This window comes from Mus pahari, chromosome 11, assembly GCF_900095145.1.
Source record: "Mus pahari chromosome 11, PAHARI_EIJ_v1.1, whole genome shotgun sequence".
Taxonomy (NCBI): domain Eukaryota; kingdom Metazoa; phylum Chordata; class Mammalia; order Rodentia; family Muridae; genus Mus; species Mus pahari.
This window is the reverse complement of record NC_034600.1, coordinates 68,256,065-68,281,333: the sequence shown is the minus strand read 5'-3', so window position 1 is coordinate 68,281,333 and position 25,269 is coordinate 68,256,065. Positions and strand designations below refer to the sequence as shown.

The following is a 25,269-nucleotide window of genomic DNA, read 5'->3' as shown; positions in this document are numbered from 1 at the left end:
GGGAAGAGAGGCCCCTTGGTCTTGCAAACTTTATATGACCCAGCACAAGGCAAGGCCTGGGCCAAGTAGTGGGAGTGGGTGGATAGGGGAGCCGAGGTGGGGGGAGGGTATAGGAAACTTTCGGGATAGCATTTGAAATGTAAATAAAGAAAATAATAATAATTAAAAAATAAATAAATAAATTTAATAAAAAAAAATGCAAAAATACAAAAAAACAACACCCATTCCAAACCTTCCGAGTAGAAAACAGGTATTCATTGCCTCCTTACTAGTTTCCCTGGCGATTGTGGTTGCCAGAACCTTTATGCTCCCAGCAGTTTGAGACAATATTGAATGAAGCCCAAGCTTGATAAATTATATATGTGTATATATATATATATATATATATATATATATATATATATATATATGGCAAGGGCCTTGAACTACAAATCTCCTTCCTTCACATCCCAGGTGTGTGATTTAAAGTATGTTCATATGCTTTCTGAACATTTTTTTGATACAACTTCATTTTTTGCAGTAGCTTACATTTTCATCTCCACACCATTATGAAACTATTGAATCCTAGTAAAAAAAATTCTACTGTTTCTACATAGAAAGTGAATTTAAGAATATATTTTTGTACAAATATTATGAAATAACCTAGTTTTCCTTTTTCATTAAAAGAAAATATAAAGCAGAAATAAAACATGACATGGTCTCTCTCCTATTCAGATAGTGGAGTCAAATGTTTTCTGTGTTTAACACTGATTAAAATCAGATTGAAAGAGATGAGGAGACATTAAAACTGGGGATAATAGATTATAGAAAAAAAATAAAAGCAGGAAAGTAAAATATTGGAGGTAGTAAGGTTTAAGCAGAATGTGACATAGAAAACTTGTGGTCAATAAGGAGAAAAGCAGGAGAAAAGAGTAGCTTAAAGGAAAGCATCATAAAATATTATGCAGAAGCCTCTTATCATTCAACAGAGTAAAAGCAAAACAAAACAAACAAAAATCAAACAAACAAACAAAAGTAAAAACAAAAAACATTATGGTGCTGGAAATAATAGTAAATACCTTTAATCCCAGAAACTTGGGAGGCAGAGGCAGGCAGATCTCTCTTTGAGTTCCTGGCCAGCCTGTTCTACAAAGAGTCTCGAGGTCAGCTAGGGCTTTTACACTGAGAAATACTACCACGAAAAACAAACCAAACAAAATTAAACACACCGAAAAACTAAACAACTACCACAAAAAAATAAATAAGTAAATAAAGGATATATCTGTGTGAAAGGAAAGAAGAGGAGAGAATACTGGGAATTTATCATATAAGAGACAGGGTGGAAGAGAAAAAAACATTAGATAGTCTTAACCAAAATGAAGAATATGTATTAAGAGTAGAGGTATGAAGGAGTGCTGTGTCAAGTCACTACTTAGTAATATAACTTTAAAATAAACCCTAAAAGGGAGTTTGAACAAAATTTCCAAGCATCCATGAACAATTATCCTCTCAGAAGACATGGAATACTAAATGAAACTTAGTCAGGGTGAGGAAAATACTCACAGGAGGACATATGGAGACAAAGTGTAGAGCAGAGACTGAAGGAAAGGCCATCCAGAGACTGCCCCATCTGGGAATCCATCCCATATACAGTCACCAAACCCAGATGTTATTGTGGAGGCCTGGCAGTACTTGTTGATAGATGCCTGATATTTTGAAGTCTCCAAAACAACACAGCCTACTGGAATTGCTTTTGATTATCAACCATAACAACATGGTAAGCCCCCATTGCTGAAGACATGACTTTTTTTTTATTTTTATTTTTTGTGGGATTGCAACCTTTATTTATTTTTCTTGAATATTTTCTTTATTTATATTTCAAATGCTTTCCCCTTTCTAGGTCTCCCCTTCAGAAACCCCCTATCCCTTTTCCCTTCCCCCTGCCTCTATGAGGATGCTCCCCCCCTCCCACCCTCTCCCTTCTTCCTGCCCTGGTATTCCCCTACACTTGTAGAGAACTACTCAGCCATTAAAACAATGACTTCATGAAATTCCCAGGCAAATGTATGGAACTTGAGAATATCATCCTGAGTGTGGTGACTCAGTCACAAAGGAACAAACATGGTATGTACTCACTGATAAGTGGATATTAGCCCAAAAGTTTGGAATGCCTAAGATTAAATTCACAGACAATGTGAACCTAAGAAGAAGGGAAACCAACATGTGGATGCTTCAGTGCTCTTCAGAAGGGTGAGGAAAATACTCATGGGAGGAAATATGGAGACAAAGTGTGGAGCAGAGACTGAAGGAAAGGCCATCCAGAGACTGCCCCATCTGGGAATCCATCCCATATACAGTCACCAAACCTGGATGTTACCGTGGAGGCCTGGCAGTACTTGCTGATAGAAGCCTGATATGGCTGTCTCCTGAGAGCCTCTGCCAGAACCTGGCATGACAGCTTTTGAGTGTATGACTTAGAGATACAATTTTCAAATTGATTAGGAGAACCCCCCCCCCCCCAGCTAGCAGCTACTGGGCTGCTGGGAAGGAAACAAAACAAAACAAACACGTGATGTGATCTCAAACTCGACCCTCCATACCACACACTGGTTTGCAAGACCTTCTCACTTGGGAAATAAGGACAGGACAGTTACAGGAAACAGCTCTTTCACTGTATATCATGGCTGTTCAACAGGCGCAAATTTCGTGTCAACCAGTCTAATAATGTTAGACTGCAGATTGTCACAGACCCTATGGGATTATTTNCCATTTTTATTTTGCTAAATGGTAATGTCAAATTGTCTTCTAAATATTAAATAGTGCATCCACTGTCCTGTGCTTTTCTAAACTTTAGGCAGATAAGGTTTTATTTTGCAGTGGGCAGCAGTCAATGGAGAGATACTATCTGATCCAAGTCATGTTCAGCACTCCATTTTCTAGTCCACACCACTACCTGCAATCTATTCCAAAGCCACAGCTCTGCCTGCATCTCTGGAGGTCTGCTGCAAGACAATACAACCAGAGGCCTGCTCCTGTCATGGACTACCATCTCTACTTGCAATCACAGAGTCCTGAAGCCATCAGGAACTAATAAGCCAGCTTACATCAAGGACAACCAGATGGCTAAAGGCCAGTGTAAAAACACAATCAACAAAAGTCAGGGCAATATGGCACCACCAGAACCCAGCTATCCTACTACTGCAAACTCTGGTATTCTAATACACCTGAAGAGAAAGAAAATCACCTTAAATCTAATTGTATGAAGATGATAAGAGTCTTTTAAAGAGGAAAAAATAAATAAAATGAGGAAACATAAAATAAAAAGAAGAAATTTCCATTTTCTGAAAATGGAAATAGAAGTAATAAAGAAAACACAAACTGAGGCAACCCTGAAGATTGAAAACCTAGGCAAGAGAATAGGAAGTACAGGCACAAGCATCACCAACAGAACACAAGAGATGAAAAAGACAATCTCAGGCATAGAAGATAAGACATCCTTATCACACATGTATGGATCAGAACATTTTGAAATAATACGAGCAACAAAAGAACAAGGAACTCTCAGAAGCACCATCTTCAGACTTGACATGGATGTCACATGGATATCACAATCATGAAGTCCCTGCCTCTTTTTTTTTTTTTTTAACCTGCGTAAGACCTACACAAGATGAAGATAATAAAATTCCATTTTCTTTTCTCCATGCCACAATCCTAACTTTGATTTTAAAGAAAACACTGGAAGGTAATGCCTTCTCATGGAGGAAGATAGATTATTTCTCAGGGGGTAGCTATTTTTACCATGATCATATGGATCATCTCATACTTACGTATAGCCCAGCTACTATCATCATCACATGATGAAAAAACGACCTGAGAAAGATACTGACACATATTTTATATTTTATAATAATATCATTCGTTAGAAGTCTGTTTTTTTTCTAATGATTGACGGAAAGGGGATTGATGAGGATCAGAGGGTATCTGAGGAGGAATTTGAAGTAGAGGGAGGCTAAAACCTAGTCCAGATATATGACATTAGTATGATCTAATTTCAATAGAGAGAGAAAAGGAAACACCAGAAAAATTCTAAACGAAGAAATCAAGTAATTAAAAATGATGTAATCATATAAACATAGTAAAATATTATCGACCTCATTTCAAATAAACAAAATATTATTTAAAAGGTACACAAAGGCTTCATTTAAAAATCCTACTGTATTTCCAAAATTCCACACCCTGTAAACATATCTTTCCATTCTTGTCCAGACAGACACTTCATTTTTACTCTTAATGGTTAAAATACTATACCACTCAAGAGGGAAAATCTACAAATTTATATGAAATTTCATTAATTAATGAATTAGAATCCTATTATTTCAGAAGGATATTTTGTTTATACATACTAAGTCATTTCTTCAGTACATCATCCCACCAAACAGTGGCAAAACATAGATGACTTCAATTGCTCAGCATTTACCAAAGTAAGACGGAAATTGTAGGGATAGCAGTAAAAAGGTAAAAAGCAGAGCAGAGCAATCTGTCAAGCCTCTCTTGCCGAAGAACACACCCATTCATTAGTAATATTTTTATATTAAGTGTTTTCACTACCTATTTCAACTATTAGCATTGGAACAAACCCTGTTATAGATTTGGCAACCCTTGTATCAAAACCACCAGGGATCATATGCAACTGAAGAACTGTTGATGTTGTAAGTGGCCACAACTTCTGGGGTCATTCTTTATCCGTGGAACTTTTCCACTGAAACACAAGCAACTGATAGGATAACAGCATGGACCATCAACCCTCCTTATCACTTAGAAGATTTCAACTCTAAGTTCACAGGCACCATGTTCCAAGTACTTAGGACTAGTTCTTTCATTGAGGCATCACCTTTGTTTAGTCTAGTGATTTCAAAAAGGAAGTGAAATTTTGTCCCACTTTCCCCCACCCCTACTTCTAGAAAACTATATTATTTTCACCTTTATTTAAACATCATTAATATGCATTTTACTGGCTGCTTTTGTGTGTCAACTTGACACAAGCTTGAGCTATCACAGCAAAAGGAGCCTCCCTTGAGGAAGTACCTACATGAGATCCAGTTGTAAGGCATTTTCTCAATTAGTGATCAAGAGGGTTGGGCTTAGCCCATTGTGGGTGGTGCTACTCCTGGGCTGAAAGTCCTGATATATATATATATATATATATATATATATATATATATATATATATATATATATATATATATATAAAGTTGAGCAAGCCAGGGGAAACAAGCCAGTAAGCAGCACCCCACCATAGCCTCTGCATCAGCTCCTGCCTCCAAGTTCCTGCCCTGTGTGAGTTCCTGTCTGAATTCCTTTGGTGATGAACAGCAATGGGGCAGTAAAAGCTGAATAAACCCTTTCCTCCACAACTTGCTTCTTGGTCATGTTTTGTGCAGAAATACAAACTCTGACTAAAACATGCATATTTTCAATAACACGATATGTTTATATTGTTTCATCCCAAAAGAGTCAATTTTCGTTTCTTCTGTTTGACTTCCATTTCAAAAATGAAAGGAATCTTTTAAAAAACGGATTGAAAGTTTATAGCAAACAATTTGTATTCCATGATGCTATGTTTTAATGTTCATAAGCTTGTAATTCCTTGGAACACATTGCAAGGCAGAAGCACACAATAAAGATGAACCATTTGTTTCATTTTGATATGCGTATGTGGATACCATAGAATTGTTTCAGACCTGTCTCTGTGCTCTGTACACTGGCCCTCCAGCTTCCGTGAACTGCAGACTCCACAGCTGCATTACAGCTCCTGAATGGCATGTTATAGAACAGATTGCTTATGGCCCTGCACAGCCTGCATTCGAGGAGGGTACTGTGCTCTGGATCAAGGACTATTGTTTTATTAAGTAGTGATAAAACAAAAATAAATAGTCACTCAGGAGAAGGAAGATGCTGAGCCAGCAGTCAATGATCCAACTTGTGTGCAAGCTGTTTCTCTGATGGGAGTTAAACAGACGTAAGTGCAGCTGCTGCCACAAGTCAACAATTAATCAGAATTAAGCTTTTCCACTTCATTTTCTCCTCTAGATCGAAGGTGTTGTGTCAAGATGTCTGACACATCACTTTTTTTTTAAAGGATGTACCTTGATCTCATATTATTCATAATATGTTAAATACACTCTTTTGTGATTTTAATCACTGCCTCATGTACATGTACATTAAGCCCATCTTGACAATAAACCAACGTAAATGTTAAAATTAGTATTAGATGTGAGAAAATTATGTTCACGTACTTTACAATCAGACCTAAGGATACATGTTAACAGGTGAAATAAATATTGTGTCAGGAAGATGGTATTTTTGACATTGTATCCATGAGCCAGAAAAACATAAAGTATGAAGCAAGAATAATGCACCAATCTGAAAAATGGTGAATTTTAAAATAAATTTATGGTAACAAAGACAAGTGTATCTAATTGTATTTAGAATTAAATCTACTTTCCTTAAAAGAAAAGAATGGCAACATCGGTGGGAAAATAATTCAGTGTGTGTAAATCACTTTTTAACAGATGTATTCTGCAGGAAAATGCCTGTTTTCTATAATTAGTTTGGGTTTTCAAATCTAAAGAACAGTTTCCTATAATGTGCTGCATGTTCCTTAACTCTTCATTCAGTCTCCATCTCCCTTATCTCATTGCATGATTTCGCAAGAGAAGAAAAACTAACAAACAATTCCAAAGAAATCAAAACAAACTTACTTTTCCAACATACTGTGGATCTGGTCCCATGTGTTCTTCTAAAACAAAGAACTGGTTCCATACCCATCCCCTCTTGGGACGGTGGTGTACTTCTGTTTCCCCTTCGGTGTGTTTGGTTTGGTTTCTGGTCACCTTAATGGAGCTGTGGTGAGCAGTTCCATAACACCTCTGCACAAAACAGAGACACACGAGGACTGGACAGATGCAAGATGTGCTCGTAATTCTCATTGTAAGATCACGTCCCGTTCACAGTCCTTCTTGTCTTCGTGGCCTACAAGGGCTCAGTATGCATTCAAGAGAGAAGCCAAAGCATCTTTTGGAAGGACAGTCCAAAGTGAGTCATTTAGTCTGTCCATGATTTAGCTGCCCATCAGGGAAAGGTCAGACCATATTTACATCCTATTCATGAGTGGAAGCACAGGGGCAGCCATTGCATCCCGAGTTGTCACTGTAGGTTAGGACAGGTCATCATTTTCCACCTATAATGAAGAGAGAATTTGTACACATTACTAAACATGTGAATTTTAGCTACTTGTTCTGAATACAAATTATATTTCTTTACAGCATGCAGATGATTGGTGGGGACTTGCCTAGAAGACACATCTCTGTGATTTCTGTGGAGTTACTTTTTTAGAGATTTGAGAGAGAGAAAAATAGTCCTGAATGTGGATATTCATACCCAATAGGACAGGATTCCAGATAGAATAAGAAAGAAAAAGTCAATGAAAATATAATATGAGCACATGCCTTTATCACTATGACAGATTAGACCCATGAAAACTGAGTTAAAACAAAACCTTTATCCCTTAAGTTAATGTTGTGGCATCTAGTTCCATCACTATCAACAGTTTATAAATGTTGATTATTATATACATCGGTAAGTGTATCCTTCACCGCTATTAAGGAAACTTCTTGCAACAGACAGAAAGCACTACAGAAAACCACAACCAATAAAAAAACAGAGGTACAGAGCCCAGTCCCAATGGATTTATTACAAAACTCCCTCACCTAATCAGGAATCATTGTGAATGACTGGGTGGAAATACTGTGAAAGTCAGAGAAGCAGGGAAATTTCTATGAGATTGTACTTCCTGGTACCATAAGAAGCTATAGCCCCTGAATTCTCAAGAACATGGCCACTCAAAAATGACAAGGTAATACCAGCAAACATATCATATTGAGATGGGGGTAACAACTCATGAAGTCCATGAGGAAACAACTCTACACACAAAAACTTAAGGCAAGTCATTAACTCTGGGACAGGAAGAAGCAGTACTTTTCAGCAAAGAATGCATCAAATGGCTGCATAGTGGCTATTGGACAGGGTTGAAAATATACATAAAAGTAACATATGGACTTAAGTTATAGTTCATAATATATGTGTATATAGTATGTCATATATGCATTCAATATCAACTAATAAAATGGGCCATGACATTAAATGTTAGAAGGAAAGAAACTTTGTATTTAAATTGCAATATCAAAAATAGATGCTGGGCGTGGTGGCGCACACCTTTAATCCCAGCACTCGGGAGGCAGAGGCAGGTGGATTTCTGAGTTCGAGGCCAGCCTGGNACCCTGTCTCAAAAAACCAACAATAACAACAACACAACAACAACAAAAATAGACAAAAATCAAACAAACAAAAACTAATTTATTATACATTGTGCATATAACTTTTTAAATACCATATTTTCTATGAGTACCATCAGAAAAATCAAATAAGCATATAAAGTATTTAATTATTAAGAAAATAGAATGGAATAGAAAAGATGAGGCTCATTAGAAAATTAGATGAAGCTGAAATCACCCCAGGATTGGGGCACAGGTTGACCCAGTCAAACGTGAGTATGAATTGACTAGTCTTTGGCATTGTGTGTGTGTGTGTGTGTGTGTGTTTGTTTCAGGTTCTTGTCATAATAATATAAGGTGTAGAATTTATGTCAAAGAAAGACAGATTTCCAAGCTTTGGAATGACTTCAATAAATATATTTGATTTTAGTACACAATTTTAGCAGCTGGATCAAAAAAAAAAAGCTTAAAGGAAAGACTCATTAAAGTATCAATATACATACATTGATTAAAAAAAACTGTTGAGGTCTCAATTTATATTTTGTTGTAAGTAAAAAGAATGTGACTTGTTTGCATTTTAAGAAGAATGAGATTTTTTTAATATTAGTTTCTCATTAAATGTCCCCCCTGCAGATAAGCATGAACTATCATATATCATTAAATGTAGTGCATTCAGATGGGCAAAAAGATATACTTAATTATTTTAAAATAAAATACATATTGATTAATTGTCTGATTATTATGTATAAAAGTGGATACTAGGGTGATGAGGCAGGAGTGTGTTGGTGAGTGTGCGGGAGCACAAGAGGAAGGGGGCGGAGTAGGGAGTTATAAGAGGGGAAAATGGGAAGAGGGATAACATTTGTAATGTAAATAAAGAAAATAAACATTACTTTTATTTTAAAGTGGCATTATTTAATTAGGGGAAAGAATGTTTAAAATAATCAGTCTGGACTTTTTACATAATAGCATCTTATTGGTAGTACAAGAATTATGTAGGATTGGAATTACATTTCAAACATCTGACAAATGTGTTAGTAAGGGTTACAGTATTCTGTGAGGGCAAAAATACATATTTCTTTCTATTTTATTGAAAGCAATTAAATATTCTCTGTAGTTTATAAGAAAGATGGTTATTTTTCTAGGTCCAAAGTTGTACAGGCACTGGAAAGAGAATGAAAACTCACAAAATTTATTAAGATTGTTTTCTAAATTCACATTCGAATAACCTAAATTATTCAAGTCAAAATATTGACATCTATCTAAACATCTGGCTGAAGTAATTGCCTTCTTTCTCTTTTTCTTAGTGCCAATTTTATTTTGGTGATATAATTTTAATTTCACACAGATTTTTGTCAACTCCTGAATTTAAAAGACAGAGATTATCGTAACGTTTCTTAGAAGCCAACATGAAAAACATATAGTAAGTGTTAGTATCTTAGTGCCTTCTCACCATTTGGTGTGAAGCACAAATGCAATTAGCATCTCTTCCCTTTATGCTAAGTTACTTTACAAAGCGTAATTCATGAGTACAAGGTAAAGGAAGTGATTTCTGAAGTACATTACGGAAATGTTGAATGACTGGCCTTCTTTACAATGTCGATCAGATGTATTATTGCAAAAAACATATAAGTGCCTTTTCAATTGCATACACATTATAAACTGCCTTATGACAGTTATGAAAAGAGCTGAATATATTGCTGGAATGAAAGAAACAAAAAACCCACTGCACTTTGGGGGATAATCTCATGGTTCAGCAGCTATATCATAGTCCAAAAGTGGCTGCATGTGGTTGAAACCATCAGATGTTCCCCTCTAGTGGTATAATAAGTATATGATCTTCTCTCTCACTTGCCCACATCCCTACTTCTCTCCAAGCATATTTCTTAAGGAATTTCATAATTTTTGAGAGTTATAAAATATTCTTTTCAATAATTATGTTTGTTGCTTTCCAAATTCTGTGTTTAAAACCAGAATTTCTGCTTTTAATGTTACTGTAATAATCCTCAAAAAATGTAATTTCCCAAGAACAGAATATGTGAACAGATGTAAAAGAAAGCCCTCTCCTTTCTAATCTGTGCTCTGCCTGAACTGTTCAACATTGCTTGGGGAGTTTCATCTCTAGTACATGGAGTGAAGCATTACTCAGAAAAAAAAAATGAGTTAATTAAACAGCCCACATCAGGGCATGTGGCTTCTAGCCATCATTTTAAATAATAATGGTCAATTTATATTGTTACTTTTTCTGAGATTTGTATTTCTCTCATACACTTCAAATATTACATCTTGTAAATAAGGCCTTTGACTGGAACCACTTTTATTTTTTAAATTCATAAATCTTAGGTTATAAACAAAGCCTGATATATTTTCTATGTCAAAGAAATATTTCCTTGGCCACAAAAGTGTAACCCAGGCTGGGCTTGAACTTGTGATTCTTTTGACTATGCTTCTTCAGTATATCCTACCATTGTGTACCTGCACTAATGACATTTGAAAGCAGTGCGTGGAACTGATTAAACAGATTCCTCAAAAGAAGAAGTACAAACAAGCAAGAAATATTTTTAAAAGGTGTTTAGTATCTTTAGCTGTTAGGACATGTAAATTGAAACTACTCCCCTCAATGACAATGGCTAAAATCAAGAAAACAAATGACAGGGAACTCTGGTAAGGGTGTGGAGAAAACAGCCTATGTACTATTGCTAAGAGTATAAACTGTTGCAGTTACTGTGGGACATCAGTGCACAGGTTTCACAGACTATTTCCCACCACGAAGACACATGCCAATTCATAATTACTTTCTCCCTTCACAATAGCTAAGCCATGGACCCAGTCACTACCTCTGTTAGCAGATAAACATAAAATGAAATTACGGTGCCCACATAGAATGAAATTTTATTTAGCAGAGAAGAAAAATGAAATTGTGAAATTTTCAAGCAAACACACAGAAGAAGGGGAAAATGTACTGTGTAACGTAATACACATTCAGAAGTACAAACATCAAATGGTCTACCTCACATACAGGTCTTACAATAGAAACATTAGATTGTGTGTATCATGTAGAGAGCTCATTAAAAAGTGCCAGGACAATGTTGTGGTACCCAGAGATGGGAGAAAGCATAGAAAACATCTGGCAGAATAGGAATAATGGAGAGTGGGGCTTAGAGAGGGGAGTGGGATGGGACTATGGGGCACAGATGGAGTTAGAATGAGGAATAACTAATACCATGGATGTTTGGGAAAAAAAAAACAAAGAAACTTACTATTATATATTATACATGGAGGTCAGTAGGAGTTACCCTACACAGACAATAATAATGCTCCTTTCTGAAGCCAGAGGTTGTCAAATAAAAAGTCAAATAAATGTGCCTGATATGGGATACCTCCACAGAGTTGTTGAGACGACCAAACAAAACAATGGAGACTACTGCATGGCTTTTGATTGCCTCCCAGACTTGACAGTCAGACTGAAGACACCAGAATCTTAGTAACAGAAAACGAGGAAATAAAGTTGGTACTAACTGAGAAATTTCTCCCCTCCTTTCTAGCTTGTATGGCACTAGAAGTTGCTACCAGGTTGTGTGTGTGTGTGTGGGGGGGGAGGTGTTCTGAAACATTGTGAATGGAAATCATGATTTGCTTGGCATATATGGCCATGGGTGTACTAGGAACATGTATGTTATTGGGTAATTAACTGCTGCATTCTTACAGGATATAAGGCATGTTTCACAGGAGGAAACACATGCATGGTACTGAAATTTAGCCAAGGGGCATCAGAGACCACAGGGGAAGACCTGCCTATTAATATTTTGTCTAATGTATACACAATCAAACTGCCTTCTCATCCCATCAAAAATCCATTGTGCAGTGGACTGTAATTAACACACCAACACACACAAAAAATACCACAAATGATTCAAATGCAGAGAGTGCTTGTTCATTGCTCAGCCATAAATGAAACATTTATATTATACTCCATCCTTGCAAGATTTAGGCTTATGGAATATGAAAGGAGACAGGAATGGTAGGGAAGTGTAGTGGCTATTGTTGGTTGTCAACTTGACTACATTTGGAAAGAACTACAATCCAGAATTGGAAGGCTCCCCAGTGATCCTAATCTGGAGGCTGGGAGATAGAAGTTTCTGATCTGGATCTTGGTGTGGAGATCTTGAGACACAGTGGTTATTGATTCTAGAAGATTACGACAGGTGTGTGGTGGCACACACCTTTAATCTGAGCTACACCTTCTACTGAAGACCATATAAGGACATTGGAAGAAGGGAGTCTGGCTCTCACTTTTTCGTCTGTTTGCCGTGTGGGACTCAGCAACTGCTAGGTCCTTGGACTTCCATTTACAGCTACTACTGAACCATTTAATTGGACTGCAGACTGTAAGTCATCAATAAATTCCTTTACTATATAGAGACTATCCATAAGTTCTGTGATTCTGGAGAACCCTGACTAATACAGGAAGATTATAAGAGTTAGTGGTTGGGTAGAATAGAGCTAAATGACATTTGCACATGATTGAATTTTGATAAACACAGCATCAGCAGTAGTTAACAGCAAAAGAACTGCACAATCTCAAGCTACTTTAACACTGCAGTATGATAAATGGGACCAAGATCACAACCCTAGCTACTGAGCTATAGGCACTTGATGCCAGCAGGAGGAGAGTCAACTTTTGTTAAGATATGACTTGTAGTTAGTTAATATTGTCCCAGTGAGTGGGTCCTATTCATGTGTATATGAGCAGCACAGTTTGGACTCAGTGGGTAATTAACAACAACAACAACAACAACAACAACAACAACAAACCCAAAACCATAAGTTGAGAAAGCAGATGGCATAAATCTGGAGGAGCTAGTGATAGATAGCAATGTGGGGTAAATATAATCAAAATCCACTGTATGCATATTTTAAATCTTCAAAGAAATAGTAAACAGTACATTTAACTCAGTTCCCTTTCCATTTCATGTGTTATGAAAATTATCTTCATAAAACCTTGATCTTTTCTTTTTCCTGAATGATCCTTCTAGTATCTGTATAAATGGCAAGACACATCATAGTACACATGTTCATAAAAGAAAATTACCATACAATTCTTAAGGCACACATTAGTATATTAATCATTAGTAGGGTCTTATTCATCTTATGTAAAACAACTGTACCATAAATGTATGTTCTAGATAAGAATGCCATTCATTTAGGAATTGCTTTTATTTGGGGCTCTATGAAGACATCTTTTCTCATGAAAGCAACAGAGGCACTGAGCTCAGTACTGAGAGAGGAGATGGCTCTTCCTTCAAAACAAGAGCCTCATGGAGCAAGTTTCAATGTATATTCTAATTGTATATAGCTAAATGCACATCCACTCATAGCAAGGATAATTTATAATTACCAATACTATCAAAATCTGGAAGAAATAAGACTATGCTGATACAGTTAAAGTGAAACTTCAATGTAGCTATTAGAACTAAACTGGAATAAAATCTTGAAGCATAACTCTGAAATTCAGCCTGTCTGATGAACAAGCTTATTTTTCACAATGACTCAGTCTGAAAAGCATACAACCTTACTCTTTCCTAGACAGGCTCTTTAAAGACCCTGGTACTGTCAGGCATATTAAATATAAAGTGGTTGCATTTGAATGTTAATTTTAATAATTGACAATGAAAATTATAGGTACTAAAAAAGATCACCTTTTCTTTAATTCTGATTCATTACATATGGTAAATTATTCTTCATATGGCACATCTAGGCTTTTAGTCAATTTTCCTTTCATCAAAAACCTTAAAGATCTCCACTGGCCTCAGAGAAACAGGCATATCTTCCTTTACGGGTAAGACACACTTTCAAATACTTTTCTAGTCCCAGAGCTACAGTCCTCACTGTATCTTGGATCCCCTCGTTACTATGTTTACAGTTGTTACGTTAAATCTGCTTCTTCATTCTATAATGACATCAGCTTCTGAGTTTGGATTATAAATTTCATTACTTAGAGCTCCAGTTAACTCTTTTCTCCACAACTTTGCAGAGTCTTTTATATCCAGTATACAATTTGTGAGTGAAAGAATTAAATTCACACCTCCATCTGCCAATTGATATAAATAGCATTTGCTTACAGTCTAAATGCAAATTTGTGTACATCACATAGAATGTTTGGGAGTTTTACCAAATTGCTGTCTGTGACTCAGAGTATTTCGACTTCTCCATACTATGTCAGGCCAAGTTGTTTGCTTGCAGGAAGGTTAAAATAGCATCCTGCTTTGCATGGTGGCACATGAATGTAATGACAGCCTTGGAAGGACTAAATCAAGATGATTATGATTATGAAGCAAGCTTGGACTGCACAGGGAAATCTATGCTATCTGGTATCTGGAAATCTATCTAGTATTATATAAAAGATTTTTATCTCAAAGCTAACAATCAAAAACTAAGATTTGTTATAATTCCCTAACCCTTCACTTGAAAAATCTAGATATTGAAATTCCTTGTTATGGCCTTTTTTAAAATTTTTATAAACCTGAACTAATTCTTGCTAAAATATTCGACTATGAGCCTGTTGTTTGTTGTATTGTTTAGTCAAAATAGTTGACAAAATCGATCTAAGTATATAAGGGTTTGTATTATTGAATCACACTTTGGATATATAACCCTCATTTGGGGGAATTAAGAGGAGACTCATGCAGCTGACCACATTGGATACTCGGGTATACAGCAGAAAGGGACGCATGACCATGCTGAGATTACATTGTCTGTTTAATTTAGTGTAGAACCAGAAATCACGAACAGCTCAATTCACAACTAAAGTGAATGTTACTAACTCCATTGACCTAATCTGTATAATCTCTAATAAGAATGTCCAGAATCTTATCTTTTTTAAATTCTAGATCTTGTGAATAGACCATATTAGCCATCACATCTTCATATTAGAGTTCTATTAGTCTTTCTTCACACTTAACGAATTTTCCATTTGCACACTAACTGCGTCTGTTTATTTCATTTTTGTAGGCCATAAGAAACATTTGTTGAGAGAAGACAAAAAGAAATGGAAAGTCAGTAAATTAATACCTGGTTCTCTGGCAGTACTTATGTTGCTAAAATTAGGTTGGATTTGTGATATTTAAAACTGTAGAATCAAAATAAATTAAACCATGCTTTATCTCAGTTAAGATACCTCAACTTTTTGACTTAAAGTTGAGTGGCAATCACATTTGAATTACTAGGTAATAAAACTCCATTTTACAGATAAAATCCTGGGTTTTTTCTATGTTCTTTTATAGTAGAGAAAATTACATAATTCAAGATCAAGACAAAAATCAATTTTGGATTCATAATGCTTTTCTTTGTTTGTTCTTGGTCTTTGGTCTATGATTTTTTTTAACACCAAGTGGTTTCTGAGCCCTGGTTGATGAACGAACATGTTCCAGTAGGTTGGGCTTATAATGATGGGAACTAAATGAAACTAACATGACTAAGGGCTCTTCCTGTTTCCATAGTGTGAATTCTAGTGAGCAATATTAAAAATTCTGCAGAAAAGAGAGCAGGCTTCCAAGAGACAACAACCATCCATGACAGAACAGGATATAAGACAAAGAAAAACCTTTCCTAGTAGAGCAGGTGACAAGGCAACACAATAGGAAGATGGAGAGAAAGGAAATGAAGCTGGAGGAGAGGGAAGGTGAGAGGGAGCTGGGAAGTGTGGAGGAGGGGAACCTGTGTCTAGATGTGTTTGTTGTATGATAGAAAAAAATATTTTTAATAAATAAAATAAACTTAAAAACCCCTCAGAACTGAGCTCATTAATTTTCTTTAGAACTGAGCTCATTATTTGTCTTTCCTATTTTATAGTTGTTTTCCTTCCTCTTGGCATTTGCTCATGGGTGTGGGTACAGAAGATAGTGTAAGTGTACATGTGTCTGTGCCTTTACAGATATGTGACTGTATGAGACAAGAGAACGAGCTGCAGAATTCCTCAGGAGTTAGTACCTTATTGTGACTTTTTTTTTTTTTTTTAAGGAGTGGTCATTTTGTATCATGAAGACTCAGGTTTACAAGTTAGGCTAAGCTTGCTGGGATTGCACACCTGCACCGTCTTACCAGGCTTGCAGACAGGCAATTTAGATTGCCTCTGGCACTAAACGTTTATGTAGTAAAAGCCTGCTAACTGATCCTACCTGCAAGCTACATGTTCTCATCAGATACTAGGACTTTTAATTATCATTTTAATCTTTTAATTATATATTTATGTATATGCGGGTTTGTGAATGAATGCCTGCAGGTTCCCTCGGAAGAGCCTATTAGAACATTGAGGTAACAGTCAGGGTGTTGTGGGTTGTGTTATGCAGGTGCTGTGATCTAAAGCTTGGGTTTTCTGCAGCAGCAGTATGAGAACACAAGTTACACTGTCTCTGGAGACCACATACTGATATATATATATACATAGTTTAAAATGTACATATATACATTTCTATCATGTGGCGTATCATGCCATCATTTTTTAAAAATTGAATGTGTAATAATAATCAACTATGAATCGTTTGGTCAGGAGGTGTGATATTTTTCTCAAATTACCATTTTTGTTTGGTTTTTACCAGCTTAGAGAAGTCAGTCACGCATGCTTTTAAAAAAAAAAATTAAATGTGAGAATAACCTTCCACATTATAAATGGGTCAAAATTCACAGTGTCTGAAAACTAATTTATAATAAAAAACAATCTCCACATAAGTGGAATATTATTAAATGGCAGACAAATTTTGCTTGACTGTGTGGTTTAGTGTTAAAATATATACAGGAAGAGAGCTAAACATTTCTACCTCTTTGGTTCATTCACTCAGACCTATTTAAAAAAAAAATATCCAAACGTTTTTAAGGACTTCCTAAATTTTGTGGGACGAGTAATACAATAACCATTAAATATCTCAGTTTTAGAAGGAACACTGAAAGTCACAGATTTTTGCTTTGACTATTGGGAAAACTCAATGAGATTGCCTTTGCAATTTGGTGTTCATATCTCCAGCATTTGTATTATTCTGTTTTAGTAGCTTTGTAGCTTCTGCAATTGGGAAATAAAGTAGCAGAAATGCTGTTTAATAGAATCATTGAAAAGACTGACTATAAGGAATGGACTCCTAGTTGTGTTACCATCCTGTGGACACTACAGTTTACTTTTTTGGGCCACTGAATTATAAACTTTTAAGTCCTGAAGAAAAAAAATAATTGCACTATAAAATCAAAACCTTAACAAAACTATGTACTATCCTCTAGAGTATTATTAGGTACAGTGCAGATATACTATCCTAGGGAATTTGCAGCATTTTAAATCTAATTGTTGCTCTGTAGTCTTATAAAAATAAAGGCTTTTAAGTTGATGTCTTCATTGGGAATATTTCAAAGACTTCTATATATTTACAAAATTACTACCCCTCAATTGAAAGTACAAACCAAAACTATAATTTTTATCATGAAAATATTTATTGTTTTTATGGTTCTGTTACTTGATCTTATAACTTTTGTCTACTGTGTGAGAAAAACCAATGAATAACAACAATAAAATTGAGCATCTATGGAATTTAAAAAAAAACAAAAAAACAACCCTTTTCTTGGATCTATCGTCTACTTATAAAAGACACATACAGTTTTACAGAAAATGGAAAAAAATCAATAACTATGTCAACAGAGGATGAATAGATAAAAGAAACTAAATTGTTACTTTTATATTGACTCCTTCTACTTCTGTTATTTTAATTATATTGGTTTTGATTTAGCTATGTAATTATTTTGTCACCATAATTTATACGTTATGCCTTTTACAATTCACTTGTCGTGATAGGGAATGTAGCAGATCAACTGCCTGGTCCCCAACACCAGGAACAGGGGGTCAGGGGAGGGCTTCATGAATCTGTTGCCTGACTGTGGATCCCATTCCCCTAAATGCACAGCCTTGTCTGGCCGTGGTGGGAGAGGATGTGTCTAGTCCTTTAGTGACTGGGGGATGTGCGGAGAGAGTGGGTAAGGGGTGAGAGTGGGGTGATACCTAGAGGGGGGCTCCCCCTTCTCAAAGTAGAAAGAGAGGGAAGAATGTAGGGAGGTTCTTCAATTGAAGGGACTGGGAGGAGAAAGGGAGCTGATATTGGGATGTAAAGTAAATAAGAAAATATATATACTTTTAAAATTCACTGATTGCTTTGTAAAAGTTGGTATGGTTTTTGAAAACTCTTCTTGTGAGCCCTAAATCTCCATCACTCTTCCCTCTCCTACCATCTTCTAATTCTTCCATTCCCATACACTGTGAGGAGAGATTCAGGAGATGTGGCTTGTTTGAGAGATGTGTTACCAGTAGTGGGCTTGATTATTCAAAACCCCACCTATGTCCAGTCTGTTCTCTGTTTAACGCTTATCATTTAAAATGCATTCTCTTAGCTTTCTTTACTTGCCACCAAGCCCGCCACCTTTTGAAAAGCCCCAGTCCTGTCATAACACATTCTTATCCTTAAGTGTAGGTCCAAATAATTCTTCCCTTATATAAATTTCCTTCATCATGTGATTTGTCATAGCAACAGAAAAGTAACTAATACAACTACATTTGATAGAAGTTTAACTTTTTTCTTTATACAGTTTAATTTAAATCCTTCATGGTATTTTTATATGTTTTGTTTTATTTATTTATTACAAGTCAACATTAAGAGTGAAATCATGACTGGTACTGGAAATCTTTACAACTACACATAGCTAGTGAAGCCATTAATTATTTAAAAAAAATGGATAACTACAACTCTATTAAACCAGCACAAACACTAATTACAATCTAAGTATTTGTCCTTAACCAGAGATAAGTGTAGTCCTTACCCCTCATTAAGGAATCTTTTCTATGCAACAGATAGAGAACAAACATTGTAGAAGACCATGACCAATTAAAATAAATAGTTGTGGAGGCCAGTTGCAATGACTACAGCCCAAAACCAACTCTTGCACTCAAGGTTCAGGAAGCATGGAAGCAGAAGTATGAGGGTTATAGGGTCAGGAATTGTTGACTGTGAGATTGTATGACCTAATAATTCCAGGAGTTATATTCATAAATCCTCACCACATGAATGTCCCAGCATGATCTGGCAAGGTCAACAAGAGTCATGCCAACGTGGACAGGAGATAAATACTGAGTCCCTGACCCAACACACAAAACTACAGGCATGGAAACAATTCTCCGAGTAAAAGAAATAGTTATACTCAGGGCAGAACACACTAATTATGTCCCAATACCAAATGGTAATCCCTGAAAACATAGGTAGGAATAACATTATACAGACTGAGTAAATTATATTTTGAATATATATTTAAGAACATATAAGAGAATACCAATAGCTAGTGAAAAGGGAGAATAAATTTGAAAGAGAGCAAGAAGACGTATATGTGAGAGTTTGGAGGGGGAATGGGAAGGAGGAAATGTTGCAAATATAGTTTAATCTCAAAAATAAAAGAGAAATGAAAACAGTAACTAAAAAAATGATTAATAAAAGAAAAAGTCAACAACTTCCCAATAAAAGACTGCTTGGCACCTCATCACTCTTCTGCTCATTCATGTTTATGTTTGAATAAATCGAAACAAATGATGGAAATGGAGCATCTGGTGCTTGAGGTAGCATGTATCTTCCAGCTGTGCTTGATCTTCAAAACACAATATGTTTCTCAATAGTAATAGCTTAATAATTACAATCCTGTTTAGTTAAAACAGCTAAAACTGCATGTTGATTTAACACAACTGAAACAAATAAGATCTTACCATCCCTTATGTAGATTGAGAACATTTTGTACTTGGAGAGTTATGCTTGCAATAAAAGAAAAAACATCTCTTTCAAAGTGATAATACATTTTTGATATTTTCACGCTGTTTTGGGAAAAAAAGGATGCATTGTGTGATGGCAGAATAAAAACCATTATGTTCTTTATACAGAGAAAATGCATTTATTTAAAGTTTAAGTGTATATTCATAGGAAAAGTCTTTTCTCCACAATTTTTGATGCCTCCTTTTTATTTCAATAAGGATTTTAAATAAAATCATATTTTCAGAAGAAAAGGCTGTAAAGCACAGTTTAAGTTTGTGTGCATGTTTTTGAACTATGTTACTTAAATACCATGCACTATAACCTAGCAGCTTAAACTGGAGCTCCTTTTAGGTGAAAACTCCCAGGCCGACCTACACAGAGTAAGTATCTTCCTATATTGCTGAGTATGAACATATTAGTCAATAAACCTCTTTGTGATTACACACTAGCATTTATGGATTAGTGTCCTATAATATCTGTCTGAAATGGCAATGCATCATTTATTCAATGTCTAACTATGTGGCCCCACCTTGCCTGAAACTCTCTATACATACAAATCTGGCCATGGATTCACAGAATTCTACCTGCCTCTCCCACCGTGCCAAGTGCCTAAATTAAAGGTGTAAGCATGGAAAAGCTGTTTCTGAATTGTTGATCAGATGAGCTGAAAGATACTCCAAAATGTGGACTATTGTTATCTTTGTTTGAAGGTATACATCTTTTTGCTGAAGGTATAATATTTTGTCCTTTTTTTCCTTAGGACAAGATACTTTAGTATCAAATAGAGCTATGCAAGTTGCCAAAGGAGAACAGCAATCAATAGTCCTTTCTAGCTATGATGTCTAGGAACTGGAAAATATACAGGAACCATGAAGATATTGTAAAAGGTACAATAGAAGTGTTTATATCCTGGCAGTAACTAACACTATTGACTTGAACTTTAGACTTACAACATTGAAGGGGATTCATGATTGACACTTAAGCCAATTTCCTACAGCAGGTTATGCCATGGAATCTAAAGGAGAACCTACTCCTGCCTCCTTCCCAACTGACAGTATTTCTTACTGCATTCTAAATCTTGTCTTGATAACTGCAGCAAATGGAGATCCTTACAGAAAAGTCCAGCCATTCAAAGTGTGAAGAACAAATTTCTGTAGGATGACGTATCCCCAACCAATAAATGTATGGCCAAAACCCTAAACCAAAGATTCATTGCAGAAACATGAGCAGAGAGATGTTCCGAGTCAGATGACAAGGACATCTGCTGTAAGAGTCTCATCTTCAAACAGAAATAAGAACATAAAAGGTGAGGATCAAAGTGGAAGGGGAAGAGAGGAGAGAGTTAATCTGGGAAGAGTTGGGTTAACTATCAATATACACTGTATGAGAATTTAAAGGACTTATCAAAATATATTAGTTATATAAAGTTATATTACAGAATTAAAAATATCTCAGAGATTGGCTAATTATTCTTGGAGAAAAATAAAACTCCATTACATCAGGTCCCCAAAACATGCAGGTATAAAACTAAAATAATAAATGAAAATCATTACTTCATCATCCTGAAAATAATTATTATGCACTATCCTACACAGTCTTAGCAAAACTTCTAAATAAATAAAACACCTAGATTGTTTGCAATTGCATATCAATGTCCTCTATAGTTCTTCACAAACTACCTCATTTCTTCCTAGATTCACTTTCTTTGATTGGTTGGTGGTCCTTACCATGTGGAGATCCTCCATAACAGATAAAAGATACCCTCAAAAGGTAGCAACAAAATAATTTCATGATTGGGGGTATTCACAATAGGACAAAGTGTATCAAAGGGTCTCAGTGTCAAAAAGATTGAAAAGCACTGCCCCGGTCATCATTCTCATGTGTACCTTCTGATCTTTTGATACTCATTCTTGTGATCCAGTGAAAATAGTTTAGGCACACTGAAGACAACAAATATTCAGAAATGCAATAGAGAAGCCAACCAATGGATAATGAAGGCTGTTAGTTTCAGGAAATCAGTCCTTTCTTAAGGACTCGGGATGGACAAATGAGTAGTTGTAGTCCCTGTACAATCAAGCCTATCTATTGCTAGATGAAGCAACAAATTCCTGTGAGGACCACCTGTACAACACACAGACTTTGTTTTGTATCCTGGCTCTTTCCAGTTATCACCCCTAGACACTACTGAAGACTGTCTCACAGATTAAAGTATCTTCCTATGCGTATGAATACACCTACCCTTACCAAGAACCCTACAAAGCCCTTTCAATCTGTCTTCTGAAAAGAGAATGAAATAACGTATACACAGTAGCTACCACAACATCTGTACACATCAGAAAGCAGGTGCTTGTGGGTGTGCTCATTTTTATTTTATCCAAGTCAGATATTTAGAAGTACATTTTTTTCAATCTTTTTATGGTTCTTTGTGAACTTCACATCATGCACAGCAAGCCCACTCATCTCCCCCCCCCCCTCCTTCATACTTGCCCTCCACGGTTGCAGTCTGTCCAACATCAAAGAAAAAAAAAAACTTATGGTATCCCATAGTATTCCCTTTTTATTAGATATTTTCTTCATTTACATTTCAAATGCTATCCTGAAACTCCCCTATACTCTCCCCCCGCCCTGCCCCTCAACCTACCCACTCCCTTTTATCCATCCTTCTTTGCTTGTTAATGTTCATCGCAATAAAGCCTTTGGTCTGGTACGAGGCCTCTGGCTTCTGCTCCTCTATCATACTGGATCCTCACTTGGACTCCCAGATATCCTACTGTTGCCCTGCACCTCGGAGATCCTGCAGTTTGGGATCTGGATGATCACATCCTTCATTCATTCCAGCAGTTCATCGATAGGTTAGATGATGGGTGGACAAATTGAAAGCACTAGATGTGGGCCTGAGAGGAATCAGAGACGGTCAGCTCTGTAGCTCTCAAACCCTCAGGCCTGTCTTACCAGCAAGCCCCATACACCAGGGCCACCTCTACCCTGCTGCCCAGGCAAGGTACAAGCCATGCACTCCTTGGTCCTACAGCCAGTGAAGGACATGCCAGTTCTTCCACTCACAATTCTGGGGGCCAGCTTTCCCGTGGGCCATAGATGGTAAAGGACAAGGGAGGGAAAGTGGGTGTCTCTACCTCATCTGTGCCATGGCTCAGCAGACAAGAGCTCTACTATGCTGTCCAGGAAAGATGCAGAGCCTGCTCCTAAGTGCTTCAGCCTGTGGGGGGCAGAACTATCTCTTCTGCTTTCGTGACCTGCCATCTCTCCTACCTGCTCAAATTAGCAAGGGGCAAGGGTGGGGCCACTGCTTCATAGCAGACAAGAGGCAGTGGCAGGTTTCCCATGCTCTTATGCTCCTGCCTGCTCACCACTACTACCATCAGTGTCATTTCTACTGTACTGTCTTGGTGAGGTGCAGTGCCTTCTCTCCCAAGTGCTAGAGCATACGAATGGCAGGGACAGCTCTCCTGCTCTCATGACTGCATCTGAGTCAAGTCTACCACTAGCCTCCAATGTAAAGGATGAAAGGAAGAGAAGAGAATTTGTTCCTGCCAACACCAGCAAACAGCAGAGAGGACACAGGGCTGGTTCTCCCACACTCACCGCTTTCAGTCCTGTTCACCCATAATACCCACGTCTTGGGCAAGCTCTATTTTGCTTAACAGGTGAGGAGCAGAACCTCCAACTGGTAAAGGAACAGGACTTCTCTCCTGCTCCTATGACTCCAGGGTGAGATCTCCTGCCTGCTGCAGGTGGTGAGGGGTGATATCTCTCTCCCTTGTCCATGCCACCACAGGGAGTTGAGTGGCAGAGGCAGCTCTCCAATGCTCGAATTGTTTGGACTAGCTAATCCACAGTTCTAAAAATGCGCTCTCCCAAATACTACTGTCACTGGCTATGGGCAGGGTCAGCTACTGGGCTCTCATGTGTGTAAGGCAAGTACTCTCAGGATGCCCACGTGAGTGGTAGGGTCTGTTCTGCACAGCCCTCAGTCGTCAACATGTCCCCAGTGGCTCGGGAGTCTACGTGGACTTTGATGGTAACAGACCCCTGCTGCTGCAAAGCCATGGACCAATATGTGGTCCCTACTGTCAGCACAAACAAGTATGCCACCATTGTCCCAGGGGGTATCACCAGCTACCAATAGCAGGCTTTTTATCACTACCCCAGAGCCTCTCCTTTTGCATTTTTTTTTTTTATTCTCACACATCCTTTTGTTTCTCTTTCTTTTCAATTTCTCCACCACTTACTTGCACCAGTTAGTGATGCTGGGGCTGAGTGTCCGTCCGGGTTTCTCTCAAGAATCTCAGCTCGTCCATTTTGGTGCCACCAGGCTAGGCTCAACCCACGTATGGTCTGAAACAAACACACACACACACACACACACACACACACACACACACACACCACAGGCCTGGAGAGCACCAGAGTGGTGTTCATTTCAAGCTAGCTTCCTGTCGATGCCCCTCGGTGCCTGTGTGGAGTTTGTTTCAAGCTCACTCTTCTACTAGCTCCCTGGAAGTAGCCATTTGTCTTGGCTTCCTGCTGCCCAAAGCCTGTGGTTCCAGGCAGGTTTGCTTCCTGTCCCGTGGAAAGCCCATTCAGACCTATCTAGGCTGAAGTGGTGGTCATCTTAGGGTAACTCCCTATCCAAGACCTCTTGAGCCAGATTGGTGGTGTATCAAGCTCACATTTTTCGGTGAATGTTAGGCTATTGATCATTCAGATGTTCCTAGATCAGAACACTGAACATAGTCACCCTGTCTCTCCACTCTGCCACCTATTGATAAACATGTGATTTAGCATCCACACCTGAAGTGCCTCAAGGGCCAGGAAAAGATAATATAGTATTTGCTACCACAAAGAAATTAAATTCTATTTCAATATTGAATTTAATCAAATATATGTAGAGGTTGTCTTAAAACTACAATAGTCACTTTATTTTACCTTTGCATATTGACATGTAGAGGGATAGAATAACTGCATTTCTGGTACATACAGACTCACTTTTCCCAGGACAGAGAAAAACGCTACTGCTTATTCCAAGTGGGCTCCCTTAACCCCAGTCTACTGTTGTATGTGTCTCTTTGGATGATATTGAGTATGTGTCTTTGTCTGTACTCATTATCATTAAG

General features: G+C 37.2%; 1 protein-coding gene and 1 non-coding gene across 9 annotated transcripts in view; both read right to left on the bottom strand.

The window, feature by feature from the left end:
• The window catches only part of Cdh18 (cadherin 18), an 834,629-nt gene that overhangs the window by 258,574 nt on the left and 550,786 nt on the right, over positions 1-25,269 (bottom strand). For all 8 annotated transcript variants that reach the window (XM_029544026.1, XM_029544030.1, XM_029544027.1 and 5 more), the window contains one exon: positions 6,741-7,219. In XM_029544026.1, coding sequence (XP_029399886.1) covers positions 6,741-6,968 — 228 coding nt within the window. In that variant the 5' untranslated portion in view covers positions 6,969-7,219. The remainder of the gene's footprint in view (positions 1-6,740; positions 7,220-25,269) is intronic.
• Positions 24,837-24,968, bottom strand: LOC115065061. Its single transcript, XR_003844859.1, has one exon. It is a non-coding gene; the product is annotated as a small nucleolar RNA SNORA17 (small nucleolar RNA).